Here is an 18,298-nt window from a genome sequence, read left to right as displayed (position 1 = left end):
TAAAATGGTGGCACCAAATGTTCCCCGTTCTCTAGTCTAATGAAAATATGGTGTGAAAGTGAAGGCCAAAAAGATCACCACCAAGACGTGAAAAATACTTCTAAAACTCAAAAACAAATTAAAGTCAACAAATAAAAGTGGTCAGGTATCATATAAACCCTATTTCCCACGCTATCCAAATCAAATAAGTCCTTGTATTAATTGAAAACACAACCATATAAAGTATTCATCTTTGTTTATAAAAAAAAAATAGATAAATATAGAGAATTTTAGAAATACTTCAACTCTATTAGAAATACTTGCTGATAAAAAAAAATCTAAAGATTATGATTCCTTTATAATTCCAAAAATAAACCATTCCGCAAAAGATAAATACACTATCACCTAACAGCAAACAGCAGCCTCTAAACTACTGCTAATTTCTTAGAATACTTAGATATTGTTCACACTACATAATATAATAGTATATATATAAAAGATAACATCAATCTAAGCACAAAGTGAAACAATGATAAAAAATTCACAAAAAAACTGTGAGATCAAAGAACCTGCATAATGCTGGAAAAGAGTTGTCTACATTGCATTTTTTTGCTCTGCGTTGGATTGTAGTTAACACCTCTGAGTTATAACTTTGCTTGATCCCTCCTCAAACTAACCAAGCTCAAGAATGACCAAGCATTCACTGACCAACTTACTTGTTACTCCTTTCTTTTTCATATTATAGTTAACTCCATCTCTGCATGTTAAGTTAATTTAATTTTAAATTTAGATACATGTTCATATATACCAGTATTAGGGTTGTTTGATTCCAACAAATTACTTTTCAATTGGGTTCCTTTTTCTCTCCAAATAGGTATTTTATTTACTAGTTTGGTTTAGAATACAAAAACAATTCAAAAGCATTAAGAATGAGTTCAGTTTGCATTTTAAAATGCAGTGCATCAAACTGTTTTTTATAATTTTATATGAATGTGTTTTGTCCTCATGCTGTACTTTCCATACGGGAAAGGAATCAGAGACACGAGACTAAACAGTTTTTCCTCTTGGTTTTAAACTCAGACACAGTTTACATAATTACCAAGTTGCTAATTAAACCCAACAAGTTAATATGAATCATTCATGATAATGTCCAATCAAAACACTAAAAAAAACATATTAACAAATCGATTCTCGTCGTACACGGTACACTGCTTCATTTGCAGCCATAATTTAATAGTTAAAAAAAATTGCATTGGGACAAGTAAAATATAGTAGTAAGTATTGCTGACAAATATAGTAAAAACAAAAGGAAGGGAATAACGAGAAGATCTCATATTACCAAGGTCAACTTACAATGTCATTTGTTTTGTTTAGGAATTTATTAACTTCTTGCTAAAAAGCATCCGAGTGTGCATAAAGAAAGAATAATAAATATGTATCTTAAAAACAAAATTTAAGTGTATTTCAACTTTATAAAATTAACTTATAAATGAGATTTGTAGATATTTATATGTTATAGAGGGATTTTCAATAAATTCTTGTACCAAAATTCTCGAGCTGAGACTAATATTTATATGTAATATGATAGTGTGTGGTTTGATAAGCTAATAAATTTTTGGTAGGATAAATTTTAAATGACTTTAATATCATATTAAAATATAAACTTTAAGTCTAATCAACTTTACAAAACTGACTCATAAAAATTTGCGGGATAGTCCCAACCCATCTCCATAATATCATGAATTATATATATATATATATATATATATATATTTATTTATTTATTTATTTTACATGTGGATTTTGATTTATAAGAAGGTATATTGATATCACCTAAATTTGATAGGATATTAGGAAATTTGTTATTTATTGAACATCTTTAATATATATTACATGTAAAATATATATATATATATATATATATATATATTTTTTTTTATTTTTTTTATATGGGCATACTGTCCCTCCACAACTCTACATGGACGTCAGCTTCCACATACACCTTCGGATTGCCGTGATTGTAGACAATTGTAGTCACAATTTTAGGTTACATTAACTGACTATAAAGTTGATGACTCTATATCATATTGCTATATGTGCCCTACACCATGATGCTTGATCATTCACGATTGACCAAACACAAGTCTACAGGTGGTGCTAAACGTAGTGACTCTACTATTTCTTTTCACTTTCACTTAATTAATTACCCACTAATCATATTTCCACATGACCAAATTTCACTTACACAATTTGAATTTAGGTGCATGCATGTTTTTCCTCCAAATTATTATTAGTAAACAACAAAAAATTGACTGTTGACCGATTGAAAAAGAGAAAAGCATAACCTACTTTTGTTATTCACAGCGTGATGAGGCTTGTAAAATATGACATTTGCTAGGGTTCTAAATGAATGTGTCGTACTTGGTTCTGCAAATGTGATGCATCTTAAACTTGAGCCTTTTCAGTTTGAGCTTCACTTGAATTTGCTGGTTTTGCTCATCCGAACAAAATTTCCCTCCCTTTTGAAGTGAGATATAAGTTTTACAAGAATGTTCCAAAAAGAGGAATCAAATGATGAACTAACGAAATATAGGGTATAAACAATAAACTGTTCATCATCAATCAGCTTTTCATATTTGGGGTATCCAATGCTACTAACTATACAATTTATTTCGTTAATAACAAAAATGTAGCTATTTTAAACAACCCTCCCTATTCCTATACTTTGCATAGCTAATAATAGTTTTCTTCGAAAGTAGAAAGGATCCATAACAGTGCTGGTGACATGAAAGCTAGTTTATTGCAAATATTAATTAGCTGGTGTTGATATAAAACAAACTTTATGATTAACAAAAAAGCGCGTACTTATTATAGATTAGTTAAACAATTATCTACAAGCTCTTAACACAACAAAACAAACCTAGAAGAATTAAGCTGTGATGAAAATAAATTGTATATTTAGTCATAAGTTATGTAGCACAAACACAGACACTGATACGACACGGACACACGGACATGAAGATACATATAATAACTAAAATATAGGACACGGAGACACAAATCTATATATTATATGATTATAAATTATATAAATTGACAATAAAGATTTATGTACACAAGTATGTTCCAGATTATTTTTTGGAGCAGAAAAATGTTTTTCATGACTGGTTCAAAAGAATTTGTTTCTTATTTTTATAATCATAATAAAAATTTATACAATAAGTTTGAGTTTTTAGAAAATTAATGTATTTTTCTTTTTTAAAATTGTGTTAGAACCATACTAGAATTGTCAAAAATCCAACTAATACTTTTTGAATTAGACACTTCATCCTACAAATGTCATACAAGTATCGGTGTCCGATAACCAACACACCATTTAAAAAGTATTTAAGGTTAGTTCATTTAAAAGAAGTATTTAAAGTTAGTTCATAACATATTGTGATTAGTTAAAAGCAGCTATTTTATGCATGCATGTGCATTGGGTTTGTGTGGACCATGTTCGCATAGTTAAAGGGCACAGAGAGAAGCGATGATTAAGGGAGGAGAGGGTCCACCATCCACTCTTCTTAAGTGTGTATTGTGTTTTTGCTTTTCTTGAATTTCTTCTCTCTTTTCTCCCCTTCCCCATTTACAATCTCTTTCAATTAAGCGATTTCAGAGAGAAAGAGAAAATAGCTAAGTCAAATATAGTTGTTAAACAACTTTGCTTTTTAAGCATGTTACTCATTAATCTCAATTTACTTTTAGTGCTAGTGTGTATATGTATTAACACATGTTAACAAAAACTTCATAAAGCATTACTATAACATGTAATAAAAACGAATTTAATTTCTATATTTTGTCAATAAATCAAAAGTGATAATCAATAAAAAAAAATTTAACAACTTACCAAGTTAGTAAACTTATCCTACATTATAAATTTATAAAATTTTATTATCAAGTTTTTTAGATTAGTTGACTAAAAACTAAACTAGCCTAAAAATAAAAGTATTTTGATTTTGGTGATTCTTATATAATAAATTATGTCGTTGGAGGATTCACCTACTCTAATCAAGCCCGCACATCACGCCACCCACTAATCTCCGCTTCTTTCTTTGAACACCACTGTCACGCTGTGTTCTTCACATTTTTTCTTATTACTAACTTTTATTGTAAAAGATGAATGAAAGAAAAACAACCTTATTTGGAGACCATGGTTTTTGCAGAAGTTTACCATTAGTAGTACATAGGAAATGAGCTGGAAACATGTTATGATCTGAACAGAGAATGGTTACTGCATTCATTTGCGCTCTGGTAACATAGTAGGTTTGATTCCAACTAATATTAAGGTGAGAAAGTGAAAATCGAATTTCCCAAGGATTTGGTTCGTTTGCTTGTCCTTTTCACATTGTCTGTTGGATGATGATGATTCAGGTCCCTCCTTCAAAATGCAAAATAATTATACAAAAAGAAAGCAAGATCCAAAGAAATTAAAGAAACGGATTTCAATTCAACACTTCCCAACAGACATTACTTATTGCACAGTGCATGGAGCCCACACTGGTGACAGTCGCAGTAGAATTTTGAAGTGTCACCTACAGATAGTGCAGTTCAGCTTTGGTGAGAACAGATTTACTTATCATGTAATATAAAATAAATTAAAACAAAGAAAAATGTTTTTTTTTTCTTTTTTACAAATTTTGAAGAAAAAAGGTGGCATTGAATAAGTAGAGAGAAGATTGAGAATTGGAAATGTGGCCCCCACAGTGAAGAGGGTTTGAGTTCTCACTTCTCGTCCATAAGTACTCCACCCCTACTCGCTACCCACTCAATACTCATCTTCATTATCTCTCTCTGCTCTGCTCTTCGCTTTCTCTTCACTTTCAACACAAAAATGGCTGTGCTCGGTATAGCACTGTGCCTTGCGTCCATAATGTGGATGGTGGACGCTCGAATTCCAGGCGTTTATACCGGCGGCGCGTGGCAAAGTGCTCACGCCACCTTCTACGGAGGATCCGATGCTTCCGGCACAATGGGTGTGTAATGTGTAATGTTAACATATCTAACATGTAACATGTGTTTTTAAACGTTTATCATTTTCTCTAACAATGTGTGTGTTCAGGGGGAGCTTGCGGGTACGGAAACCTGTACAGCCAAGGGTACGGAGTGAACACGGCGGCGTTGAGCACGGCACTGTTCAACAATGGGCTGAGCTGCGGAGCGTGTTTTGAGATAAAATGCGCGAACGACAAGGAGTGGTGTCACTCCGGAAGCCCTTCCATCTTCATCACTGCCACCAACTTCTGTCCCCCGAACTACGCTCTTCCCAACGACAATGGCGGCTGGTGCAACCCTCCTCGCCCTCACTTCGACCTCGCCATGCCCATGTTCCTCAAAATCGCCGAATACCGCGCCGGCATCGTACCTGTGGCGTACCGCAGGTACGCACATGTTAAATATTATTAAAAAGTTAGTTATAACTGGTTTTATTAGTTAGTTGGTGGTTAATGTGGTTTGGTGTTTTGTTTAGGGTGGCATGTATGAAGCATGGGGGAATAAGGTTCACGATCAACGGTTTCCGTTACTTCAACTTGGTGCTGATCAGCAACGTGGCGGGTGCAGGGGATCTGGTGCACGCATACGTTAAAGGGACGAGAAGCGGTTGGATGCCGATGAGCCGGAACTGGGGTCAAAACTGGCAGTCAAACGCCGTTTTGGTGGGACAGGCTTTGTCCTTCAGAGTCACCGCCAGTGACCGTCGCTCTTCCACCTCTTGGAACATTGCTCCGCCGCATTGGCAATTTGGTCAAACTTTCACTGGAAAAAACTTTCGTGTCTGACTCTCACCACACACCTTTACTTTCTTTCTTTTTTTTTTCTATTTTTATTTTATTTTCTTAATATATATAAATATATATATAAAAAGTGAAAGTTCGTTTTCTTTTTGTTCAGCTTCCAAGTCCCACCAACATTTATGTATTTCCATTTTTACCCTTCTTGATCTTTTTTGACTGCATGTTTGGGAGACTGTGATGGAGTGCAAGGGGAAGTTGATTAGTGATTAGTGATTAGTGGTTAGTGGTTAGTGATTATGAATGAGAGAGTGAGTGACAGCTTTTGTAGCACAAGCGTTTGACTTTTGTTTCTTGTTTCATACTGTTTTATTTTTTAATTAATTAATGTTGGGGTGTGCGCGTGAATTGTACGCTCCGATTAGTGTAGGAAATGCTGAAGCGGCTAGGGAAAAGAAGGTAGCCCGCGGCTAATTAGCATTTTTATTTTATAAAATGTTGGAATTATATTAGTATTTATTAATTCAATATATAGATTATTGTATTGTTCCATGTATCTATTGTATTGTTCCATGTATCTATGGAACATCTAATACCAAAAGCAAGTCATTCTCACTTCCAACGCTGAAGCCAGAACTTGTAACTTTTTATTTTTTACATTTGATGCTCACTTTTATACATATAAGCAAATTTAATTATGTAAACATTTATAAATATTTAATCTATTGATTAATATTTCTAATCGAATAAATTAAAAAAATTCCTTTAACATTAAATTGTTTTATTCTGATTAATAATTATAATTTAATTTTTTAGTGTAAATAATTTAAATTATCATACTAATATATTTGTATCTTCAAATAATTTAATATAAAAATAATTATTGTATTTTAGTTTTTAATTAAATAAAACTGGTATGTGAGCTAAAATGAATTAACGAGCTAAAAACACTAGTCATCCCATCAAATTTGTGACGAACTGTCCTACTTTTATGCCCCTGTTCAGATTTAATGTTTATAATTAAACAAACATGTTAAAGTGAAAATAAATTGAAAATGAATCTTTCTACTAGCTTCGTCCTATATTGAGTGCTTTTGGTTCTCTTTTTATCTTAAACAAGCATTTCCCTACTACATGGAGAGGGGATAAAAATTATTGAATTATTTAATAATTAAAAGTTACACTCCTATAATAATATTAAAATTATTGATTATTATGTTCAGTCTTATATTTATTTAACTTAAAAATATTTATTAAAATAATTGTCTTTAAATATATAAAACGTTTTCAAATTTAAAATTAATATTAGAAAGATGTTGACTGTAAGTAACTTTACTTTTTTATTGCAAATAGAAATATATAAAAAAATCAATCCTTGTCATATTCACACACACACACACATATATATATATATATATAAAATTATAATGAATAGTATTTTGAATAGTTTAAGAGAATAACTAAATATAATTTAATTCTATTATTTTATATATTTAATTACAGATAATCGTTAGGAGTATTAATATCTTTCTTAAATCTAATCCATTTCTGATTTCAAATTTAGTTTCTAAGAAGGTTATATCTCTTTTAACAAAATTCCTATAACTAAGATTTGTTTTAAGATTTTTATAGCTTCATTTTAACTCGGATTACAACACATAGTAATAGAAAGGATATTATCATACCTTTAATTATATTAAGAACAATAAATGATACATTCATGAAATGCAGTACACAGCTTTGATCGGCCTCTTTACTTCTGAAAATTAAAAAAAAAAAAAAAAAAAACTATTTTTTAAATTGGTAAGAATGGCTCTCCAGAGAATATAAAGAAAAAAAAGTCACCAAACGTTGACAACTGTTAATGCTTACAATCACTTAGAACTGTTTTTATTAACTTTTTATCAAATGATTTAACTTTTATTTTAATTGAGTATTACAATTTAACTTATTAATGTATTCACAACTAATTTAGGTAATGAATTAACAACTTCTAAAAAAATAAATAACAAACAAGTTTAATAGAAAAAACATTCAATTAAGATATAAATTAAATTAGTTAATAAAGAATTATAGAATAGTTACATGAAATAAAATACTTGTCAACGTATTGGGACTCATTTGTATTGTAATGCTAAAGTACGTACACCTTTGATTGAAATCACAACACATGATATGCATGGTTATATTTTCACCATTTTTAATTTTTGAATTAACAAGATAATAAACTATCAAATTAGAAGCACCACATGAATAACAACATAAATTCTCAAATTTAAACAATATAATGTGCAGCTTCACTTTCAACCAAGGTCTGATAAGATTTCAAATAAATTCTTAACTAAAATGGGCTGAACTAAAAATAGAAACCCGATTTCAAGAGGAAAAAGGTATTTAGTATGATATCAGTATTATACTAATTTGTCACTGTAACTAAATCCTGTTTTGTCACGTCACGACATGAACCTCGACGACTATAGAAAGAACCTAGAATTGAAGTTCAGCATGGGATCCTACCTCTTTCGCTTTAATTTCAATTGCCTGAATAAATATGAAACACCCTCCTTTAACGAAGCCCTCCTTCCTTCCTTTGAATTCCATATCTCGGGTATTGGGTATCTACCACTAGGATTGTACTCATTCAACTCCAGCAGAGCTGTAGTCACAGCTCGATACACCTCATCACCAAACTCCTCCTTTAAGCTTCTCAGTTTTTCATCTTCTTCATCTAAAATTTCCTGCATAATATATCCAACATATGTTAGATCGTGTTCCATGTTCGAGCATCAGAAAAAAAAAGTGCCAAGCATGAGCACAAAAACATGAGTGGCACCTTACCCTGCCAATTGATCTTCGTACAATATCTACATCATACCATTTTTTTTAAAATTAGTAAATATTTTATCTTGTTAATTATACTGTTTTGTTCCCTTACGAATAAGTTAGACAAATCATGACTTGATTTGTCCTCTTCAATCGTATACAAAGATATTTAAAAAATAAGCTACAATATAATATCAGCAATTATAACTAGCAATTATATGTAAATGTTCCCGATCATTACTTATAGAACGAATAGCAATGAACAAAGGTATCAAACCTCCTTTTTTTTGACATTGTATAAGGTTCAAATCCAGAATTGTTTGCTAGTTTGCTCACTCCTTTTTCCACATTTTCAGTGAGGCTCACGGTTTCTCGTTGTGACCTATTCTCAACACTTGATTTGTGGTTCCTGTTCACGCTGCGGTTTCTGTTTGTAGTTTCTATTCTCATTCATGATTTGAGATTCTCGTCAACGTTGCGGTTTCTGTTTGTGCTCGCGATCCTTGATCTCGATCTTGATTCATGGTTCTCATTAGCGTGGCAGTTTCTGTTTGTGCTCATAGTCCCTATTCTCAATAGTGATTCATGGATCCCGCTCACGTCGGTTTTGTGTCTGTTCTTGTAGTTTCCATTCTCACTCGTGGTTCTTGATCGTGATTTTTGTTCAGTCATTGTTTTTGTCTGTGCTTGCAGTTTTGCTTGTGTCCGTGTATTTCTGTTCTCGCTCACAGTTCTTCAACCAAGTTTGTTTCATTTTCACATTACTTTTTCATAGTTTTCCTTGTTTTGTTGTAACCGTGCTACTCGATCATCATGACAACTTTAGTTAAAAACAATGTGATTCAATGGGAAGAATTATACAACTGGGGAATTTCAATTCAAAATGTACATCAAAAGAAAAGAATTATGGGGTCAACTAGATGGCCTGGAAAGTAATTTGTCCATTCAAGAGCATTATTCCGGCTCTTTTTGAATTTGTGCACAGATCAATCTACCATATTATATGTTGTCATTCTCCAACTTTAGGCTGAGGGAGATCAATTTCTCCAACTTTATTCCGGCGCTTTGCTTAATAGGAATCTTGTTCGTTCTTTGGATGCATGCATTGGTGAACTTATGAGACTTACCCAAGGATTCATTTCTCATGATGTTGTCCTTCTAGAATCCATGACAATAGCATATGTTGCCCAAAGTAAAGACAAAGGACTAGATTTGTGACAGGTCCAATATTTTTCCTGCAAACAGTTTGGGCATCGCTTGTAACTAGAGTAAGAAGTTGTCATTATTGCAAACAGTACAGTCATCATATCTCTGACTTTCCCCTCGTCCCCCATGAAAATCGAAAAAGGACAGAACAAGCATTTCATTGGGTACCAGTGACAAGATTTGTCCTCCTAACCATGATGAACCAATAATGGTGTTATACAACCTAATATTAGTCGCACCACAACAATCTAGTAGAATGTCTCAAGCACATAATAAATATTCACCATACAGGTTTGATTCCTCCCATACTTCCTTGACTATTTCTCTCTCTAACACATTTATTCGTACTTGTTACTCACATGTTGTTGAAGACGTACACTGGGTAAAAGCAATGAATGATGAACCTCAGGCCCTTCAAGAAAATTTCACATGGATATTGTCTCTTGACCTCCTAATATAAAACCCATAGTTTGTAAATGGGTGTATTTTGTGAAACTAAATTCTAATGGTTCTCTTCATTACAAGGCTCAATTAGTTGCCTTAGGTAACAAGCAAAAGTACAAAATTGATTAAGACGAGACATTTGTTAGATCGAGCACTTACCACTAAGCCAAAAGCTATAGGTAATAATCAAGAAACAACACTTTCTAGTTATGAGCATAGCAGTCTAAACACCACGATTCGATTGTAACTTAACCCACAAAATCTGTCACAAGACATTTGATACACCTTGCAATAATCTCTCATTCAAGCAATTGCCCTCTTAGGAATCGAACTCTTTGATTGTGATTTCACCCATCTAGCCTCCGCCATAGAGCAATCAATGAAACTTGTAACAATCTCCGTCTCAACAATTATCTCATTGGAAGTAAAACTCGTGACCTTAGCTTTAATACCAATTGTTGGATCGAACATTTATCACTAGGCCAAAAGTTATAGGTAATAGTTAAAGCAACTCTTTCTACTAAAGAGTGTAGCTTCCTAAGTGTCACGATTCAAATGTGACTTGACTCACCCACGAGACAACCGATACACCCTGCAACAACATTTACACCCGTTGCCAAAATGACAACTACTAGAACTATCCTTTCTTTGTCTACCACTAATGGATGGTCTCTTCATCAAATGGATGTAAAAAATGTCTTTCTACATGGTGACCTAACTAAAGATATTTACATGACTCCTCCTCAACGTTTGTGCTTCTCAGTAGTGTGTGCAAGCTCAAATGATCCTTATATGGTCCGAAACAAGCTCCCAAAGCATGTTTGGCAGGTCTCGTTCTCCTCTTTGTGAGTTCTCCTTTACTCATTGTCAATATGACTCCTCTTTATTCATCTATCACATACCTACAAGCATTGTGCTTCTACTTCATGTTCATGATATAATTATCATTGGCATAGATCAGGCATTCATCCAAGAACTTTAACAAAAAATACAAACCAGATTTCATATGAAAGACCTAGGTCACTAGCATTATTTTATTGGCCTTGAGATTCATTCTACCTCTAAAGGTACATTTCTCCATTAGCATAAATATACCACAATTTTAATCTCTATGGTTGGCCTCCAATCAGCTAATCCAACGAATACTCCTCTTGAAGTTAATGTCAAATATCACTATGGTGAAGGTGGTCCTTTGTCAAAACCTTTAATATATCAACAACTTATGGGTAGTCTTAATTGTTTGACTTTTACACGACCAGACATATCGTTTGTTGTTCAGCAGGTAATACTTTGTATAATTCACTACTTGAAAGAAACCTCTTGAAGCGATTTCTTCTTTCCCATTGAGACAACTTTTGAATTGATTGCTTATAGTGATGTTGATGGGGCTAGGAGTTCTGATACTCGACAGTGGATTATTGGTTGGTGCATGTTTCTTAACAACTTGTTGATCTCACAAAAAAATAAGAAAGCAAGCACGAATCACCAAATTATCTACTTAATCAGCGTATTGTGTCATGTCTACTACTTGTTCTAAAGTAATTTGGCTTTGTGGTCTTTTGGCTGAACTTGGATTTCCTCAAGTAGATCCAACGCCTCTTTAGGCTTGCAAATCCAATGTTCCATGAACGAATCAAGCATATTAAAGTAGATTGTCACTTTATTCACGAGAATTGTGAGAACCATATTATATCAATCTCTCACATCAATACTTAGTTTCAGTGCAAATAATCTCACCAAAGCTATTCCTCACCCACGACATAAGTTTCTTGTTAGCAAATTAATGTTCTTTGACCAGACACATCAATTTGAGGGTGGATGTGAAGAAGGAAATATGTCACCTTAATTTTATGATTTTGTTCTCTTAAAAATAAGCCAGACTGATCAATAATTGATATTGGTTCACTTCAATTCTATTTAATACTATTCCTAAGATAGACTACAAACAAATCAAACAATAGGATATTTGTAATTATGAATAGTAATTATATGTAAATAATCCAATCATTATTTACTAGACGAAAAACAATGAACGAAGGTATCAAACCTTTTCCCCACAGTTTTAGCTATTATGAAATGATGCAATGAAATTTTAAAGTACTTCTAGCTAGGCTAATAAGGAAATCAGGTAGTTTTCGCAATTAAAATGACCACATGAACAGTTCTAGGGATAAAAAAAGATGGCTTCAATTTGAACAAGTAATTCTGGAAATCAGTGTACCTTGGCCTTTTCTCCTTCCTTATCTGTTAAAACTTTAAATGGAAACCAGCTTGGATCTCTAAGATAAGCCTCGAACTGTGAGCACAACTCCACTGCTCTGACATCCGCTTCATCAGCAGAAAACTTTCTCCTGGCTGCTCTCACAAAGGGCTTTCCATCAAGCTCACCCATTCTTTTAACACAAATAATAGCCCGGTAACTGTTTGTCTTCCCCAGCCACTGTGAACAAGGAAATTATACTACATACAGAAAAATACAAACAGAAAGACAACTGTAGCAATAAGTAACACAACAAACTAGCCGAACTATAGAACATATTTGCTACAAGCTTAAGCATCATAGCAGTTTTATAGACAATGGATTTGACCTAATTCTGCCATTTTTTTTCAAAAATGTTAAACACGGATTTCAATCATATCCAGTAGACACCAACAAATACATAGCCATTTGACAAAGGGCCAGTAAGCAACCACATGATTCAAAGAAGATGATACCATTGCAAAACTGCAATTCTGAAGTATTGAGATAAAGGTTAAAGCACGGTATGTGTAGCTTGTGCAACATAGATAACAGATGAGTTCAAGTTATTGCAGCTAATCACCAATATCATATTCTGAAAATGATACAAATTATTAGACTATGATGACATTGATAATAGGTAGACGGCTAAACATGAACAGTATGCTGCGATTAATATACAACCAGTTGTATGTCAATTAAAAAAATCAAGACAAACCTAACTTTTGTTCACAATTTTACCTAGACAAATAAAAGCCCTCCCTCCCAGTGACTAAAATGATTAATTGGAAGAGACCTTTTAATCAAATGACTAAAGTTGAAATAACATCAAACAATACATTTAAGCTTAGAAAAATACACATACATGTATTAACTGCTTGCGAGCATCTTGCAACTCGTCATTGGTTTTACGTTCTTTGACAACAAGAGTTTGTAGAAGATCTTCGAGTCCTTCTAAGTCCTCTTCCTTATTTTCAAGCTCCACTTTAATTGCATCCAATTTTTTTTTCTCCTCGTCACCCTCTCCTATGTGTTTCATTACTTGAAGAGATCCCTTCAACTGTTGAATGTCCAATTCCAATGTTTGTTTGGCATCAAGTTTTTTTTGTAGTTCAAGAATTTTTTTATGCATTTTCTCCTTTTCTTTCTGCATTTAAAACACAAAAATGACTCTGTCAAAACTTTATTTGGTTACATACAAAGGAATTAAATTAATCACTGGACAAAGAAGGACATGCAATCAGTGCCTTGTGTTCTTCTGCCAAATGCAATACTCTCTCATCCGCCTTTTTTTGCTCCATCATTGCCATACCATTCTGCGATAAATTAATCACTCTTCGAATTATTTAAATAAATGCAGCATTATTTGCACTTCAAATAAAAAAATGGCAATATCCATAATTTTTAAGCAGCCAAAAATGATTACGTTTTTCTTTTCAAGGTAAAGTTTTTTTCTCTCATTCTCATTTTGCACTTGACATCTCTGAAGATCCTTCTCAAATCTCTGAAGTTCCTTCTCACGGTCCTCTAATATTTTCCCCTGAGCACGCAGATCCAATCCGGCCTTTTCATGGGCCACATAAATTTTCTCCCAAACTTTTCGGGTTTCTTGCTGCATTTTTTTCATTTCTAATTGAACAGTGAAACACGAAGATACCAAGAAAGATTAGAAAATTTTCACTTCAAAGTAAAACAAAAGGTAGGCTATCTGGAAAGTATAGATATGATCACAACCAGATTGTTTCACCTTTCAACACAGAAACAACAAATAAGCTATGAGGAAAAAAGCAGAAGCAAAAAATAGGAATGCAAACAATTCACTTCAAACTTCAACGTACCATTATTATATGATTCAATCATTACTTCTTTCTCATTCATAACCCTGTTCAGGGACACATTAACATCATCATATTCGCTGCATACTCGTTCCAATTTCTCATTTTTCACTTTCAAGGTATTAGCTAAATCAGAGTAAAGCAGTGAAGTTTTCCTTTTCTCCTCTGCCTGTTTTCCAGAAACAGATTGCAAATCTCCATTCTTCTGAAGGTAATCACCGATTATAGTCTTGGAGAGGTAGTCATCATCACGGGCGACCCATCCATACAGTTTATTCCCTCGGTTTCGCGAAATGTAGTAATCTCTCTTACCACAGTGTTCAGCCTCAAAACTTCTTTCAAAGTTCATTGCATTGGTGAAACCCTCCCAGTCTTTGGTGAACTCTACAATCGCATAGCCTGAATGTCCATAACGGTTCCATAATGGCTGAACTTTCGTGGGATGAAATCCTTTCCGAGTAAACTCATCCCTTAGATTGGCACCACTATCACCAATACGCTTTCCGTTTTTAAATTCAGTGGCAATGTTTCCAACAACACCAATCCAAGGCCAGACAAATATATGTTCTTTGGAAACATTTTCAGATATATCATTGACATTTCCAAGTCTATTGCTGGCAATGTTTAGTTGTCTATCATTGACAACATTTCTTAATTTATCATGCACAACGTTTCCTGGTCTATCAATGATAGCATTCTCTGGTCTATCAATGACAGCATTTTCTGGTCTATCAGCATTCTTTGGTCTATCAATGACGGCATTCTTTGGTCTATCAGCATTCTTTGGTCTATCAATGACGGCATTCTTTGGTCTATCAGTATTCTTTGGTCTATCAATGACGGCATTCTTTGGTCTATCAGCATTCTTTGGTCTATCAATGACGGCATTCTTTGGCCTATCATGGGCAACTTTTTCAGATCTATTATTGACACCAAGATATCTTTCAATGTATAATTGAAGAGCAGAGTGCTTGGCTAACTCTTTAATCCTCATGGTCCGTGAGTACCTTTCAAATCTCACTGCATGCTTCAAAAGTTCACTCAACGAGTAATCATTGTCCCGGCAAAAGGGACACCTATATGATGCCTTGGAGATTTCGAGTTTATAGTAACCATTCTTCAAATCTTTATAATACTCGCGTTCATAGTAGTCGAAGTCAGACTCCCGGACTCGTCCTGGTTTACCGGACATCTGCAAATGAGAAATTTAAGATTAACCGCAAGCTTGGTGCCGATTAAACTTAAAAAAACAAATAATAGCTTATTCTGAAAATAAGTCCGCCCACACATCTTCCGCATAATGTACACAACACAAGAGAGGATTAAAATTAAAATCAACACCATATGTATAAAAAAAAACATACAATGGAAAAAAGGCAAGGCGATTATTTTCCTGAACGAAATTTTGAGTTTGTCTATTCATCAATATACTTCCCATGTTGCAGGTGGCCAACTCGCAGAGTACGAATAACACATGTCACGCTTAAAACTAAACTAGCAGAATTTTCTGAGCAAGACGAAAGCCTAGAATGCAATACCTTGGGCAGGAAGAATCGCAATAGTGTTTGGCAACGGAGGAGTGACGAACTCTGACGTGGACCAAACCTGAAGACCAGATGAGAAAATCAAGAAACGATGTTAGAATAGAATTGCAGAAATGGACGATGAAACCCTTAACCCTTTCATGACAAACAAAATTTTGCAGAATAGAAAAAAACTAAAGAAATCATTAATCGACAACACAGTAGAGGCGGAAACATTGTTACCCTTGGCTCGACCACAAGCACAGAAATGTTAGGGTTTGTAGTTGAAAATGGAAGTTAGAGAGGAGAGGTTGTGAGAGGGAGAAAGCGGTTTTCCGTTCTGAGTAGTTGCAGGAAAAGCGCATGCACTCCGATTGGGTGTTCTTTTTCAACTACGCTCCATTTTACAGTAATTTTTAATCTCTGAGTTGTAGTTGAAAAGACTGATAAGTGAATACCATAAACTACTTCAAATATACAGTAGACGAGACGTATAAACTATTTTATCAATTATTATGATACTTTTAGAAAACGTTAATTTACCCATTTACACTATTAATTTACAACTTTTTTTTGTATGATATTAATTTATATTTTTTTATTATAGATTATATATGTAAATATATTAATTAGTATTCCTATGTTTAATTATAATTTTAGTACATGATATAATTGATTCTAATCATTATGTTTATTTAATGTTACAAACTTATAATAAAAGGGTATTTTATTTATAATTTTAATATAGTGAATTATGATATTATATTTACTTAATGTTATTGTACTATTATTGAAATTTTATTAATATTTATTCAATTATAATTTTACCATAACTAAAATATTAAACCTTAAAGTTAATATTTAAAAAAATTGCTCTTTTTTATTTTTATTTTCTCTCATTTCTTCTTATAATCAAAGATTGGGTAATTTTGAAACAAATAAAAATTTTAATTACATTAATGTGAAGTGTTGATAATTTCTTAAACGGTCAATTTCATAATAGTAAAAGATTAAAAACAATTAAAATAGAAATGTTAGAAACATAATAAAAAAAAGTATTTCGCAGGCAATAAATTACGGAGAGAATGGTAATTTCATTACAAGGAATAGAAACAAAGCATCAATCATTATATTTATTTATTTTGGAGTTTTTAAATTTTATTGTAGTTTTATTTTTAAAAAACATCAAATTAAAAAAAATATATTTAAATTGTTCTAACTTAAATCTTAAATAATATGATACTATATTTTTCAACTTACCATAATAATATTCATATTGCATCAACCAATCTAAATCTCAGATATCTAACCCAGCCATGCATCACTAGTGGAAGACAAAAAAGTGCACACAAAGTGTTATTTCAAGCACATGTAATCAAATTTTCAATCATGAAATTTGATTCTTACAAATCTCCTTCCTCCCATATTCAATTAGGTTGAAGCTTAGTATTTCTGTGTTTCATTATTTTGGTAAGCCCAATATAATATAATTTCTATTCATATGTGATTAGTGTGCATCATTTATAGAAAAAACGTGTTCTATGTGATCCATAACCAATTCTTGGATGCCAAACCCCATTATCCATAAAAAAGTTAACATTTGCTAGAAAAGAAAAGCATGTGCAATTTGCAATAAATTAATAAATGCAAAATATAAATCACAGTGAACGTGCCAAAAAATTAGGCACCGTATGATAAGAAAAAGTGAATTCAAATTCCTATAACATACACATAACAGAATTATATATAAAAAAATGGTAAAAAAAATATGAAAAACATAAAAAAAAATTATATATAAAAATATGATAAAAAAGTTAAATTTTTTATTCTTTTGTTTTTTTTATTTACATCACTCTGCGAAAATATATAGTATAGGAGACTTTCTGTTACAAGTTAATTACGTACAATAACGTTAAATAATTTAATAATTGTTATTTTTTTAATATATAAATTATCATTTATATATCAAATTATTATAACTAAAATTAAAAATAATTTTATGAATACAATTTAAATTTATAAAAATAATCTATTTTTTATTCTTTTAGAAAAGATGAAAATAGACTAAAAAGTTATGATCTATTTAAAATATACCAAGACAAAAAAAATTAGATATTAATGAATATTGACACATCTACTTCATCTATTAAATCAAATGGTGAGGAGACTTAAAAGAATTATGGAAATTCTTTCTCCATCTCCATGTCTTCTTCCCATTCACTTTCATATTAATTTGTGAAAATTTGATTTTAATTTTTTAAAATTTTAAATAACCTCAATTGCATCTTTGTATTATATCCCTCTTTTGAGTATTTTCCATTCTTTTTAGTTGTAGCATTTGAGAGAGTAGTTATATTATTTGAGTGGGTGAGAAGATTTGTATTATCCAACAGTACGAAGATAATTTATTTTTTAGTTGTGTACTCTATTTTTGCACGGATTTTTTTAATTGTAATTTAAAAAAAATGAACGAAAACA

At 32.3% G+C, this 18,298-nt stretch overlaps 2 protein-coding genes across 3 annotated transcripts; one reads left to right on the top strand and one right to left on the bottom strand.

Moving 5' to 3' along the window:
- Positions 1 to 4,776: 4,776 nt before the first annotated feature.
- On the top strand, positions 4,777 to 5,909 carry LOC137816991 (expansin-A6). The gene is made up of 3 exons (XM_068620182.2): positions 4,777 to 4,994; positions 5,081 to 5,399; positions 5,489 to 5,909. Exons 1-3 carry the CDS (start codon positions 4,853 to 4,855, stop codon positions 5,796 to 5,798), a joined length of 771 nt encoding a protein of 256 aa, XP_068476283.2. The 5' UTR covers positions 4,777 to 4,852; the 3' UTR covers positions 5,799 to 5,909.
- A 2,091-nt stretch (positions 5,910 to 8,000) lies between these two features.
- LOC137817063 (factor of DNA methylation 4) lies at positions 8,001 to 16,286 on the bottom strand. 2 transcript variants are annotated; one of them, XR_016520933.1, is made up of 8 exons: positions 16,064 to 16,286; positions 15,836 to 15,902; positions 14,301 to 15,489; positions 13,889 to 14,091; positions 13,710 to 13,778; positions 13,328 to 13,609; positions 12,445 to 12,683; positions 8,001 to 8,488 (listed from the first exon to the last, which is right to left on the bottom strand). XR_016520933.1 is itself a non-coding variant. In XM_068620288.2 (8 exons), exons 1-8 carry the CDS (start codon positions 16,183 to 16,185, stop codon positions 8,264 to 8,266), a joined length of 2,376 nt encoding a protein of 791 aa, XP_068476389.2. In that variant the 5' UTR covers positions 16,186 to 16,286; the 3' UTR covers positions 8,001 to 8,263. The 2 variants fall into 2 exon arrangements, 1 of the variants encoding a protein (XP_068476389.2); XM_068620288.2 differs by having other exon boundaries at positions 12,445 to 12,663.
- Between the last annotated feature and the right edge of the window lie 2,012 nt (positions 16,287 to 18,298).

The sequence above is a fragment of the Phaseolus vulgaris genome, chromosome 5, assembly GCF_051622355.1.
Source record: "Phaseolus vulgaris cultivar YP4 chromosome 5, ASM5162235v1, whole genome shotgun sequence".
NCBI classification, from domain to species: Eukaryota; Viridiplantae; Streptophyta; class Magnoliopsida; order Fabales; family Fabaceae; genus Phaseolus; species Phaseolus vulgaris.
The sequence above is the reverse complement of the archived record's forward strand: the minus strand, read 5'-3'. Positions and strand labels throughout refer to the sequence as shown.

Coding starts and splice junctions, on each gene's coding strand:
- LOC137816991 (XM_068620182.2), top strand. CDS start 4,853: ATGGCTGTGCTCGGTATAGCACTGTGCCTTGCGTCCATAATGTGGATG. Junction 4,995..5,080: donor CGATGCTTCCGGCACAATGG/GTGTGTAATGTG, acceptor GTGTGTGTTCAG/GGGGAGCTTGCGGGTACGGA. Junction 5,400..5,488: donor GTACCTGTGGCGTACCGCAG/GTACGCACATGT, acceptor TGTTTTGTTTAG/GGTGGCATGTATGAAGCATG.
- LOC137817063 (XM_068620288.2), bottom strand. CDS start 16,185: ATGCGCTTTTCCTGCAACTACTCAGAACGGAAAACCGCTTTCTCCCTC. Junction 13,610..13,709: donor ATTTGGCAGAAGAACACAAG/GCACTGATTGCA, acceptor TTTTAAATGCAG/AAAGAAAAGGAGAAAATGCA. Junction 12,664..13,327: donor CTCGCAAGCAGTTAATACAT/GTATGTGTATTT, acceptor CCTTGTTCACAG/TGGCTGGGGAAGACAAACAG.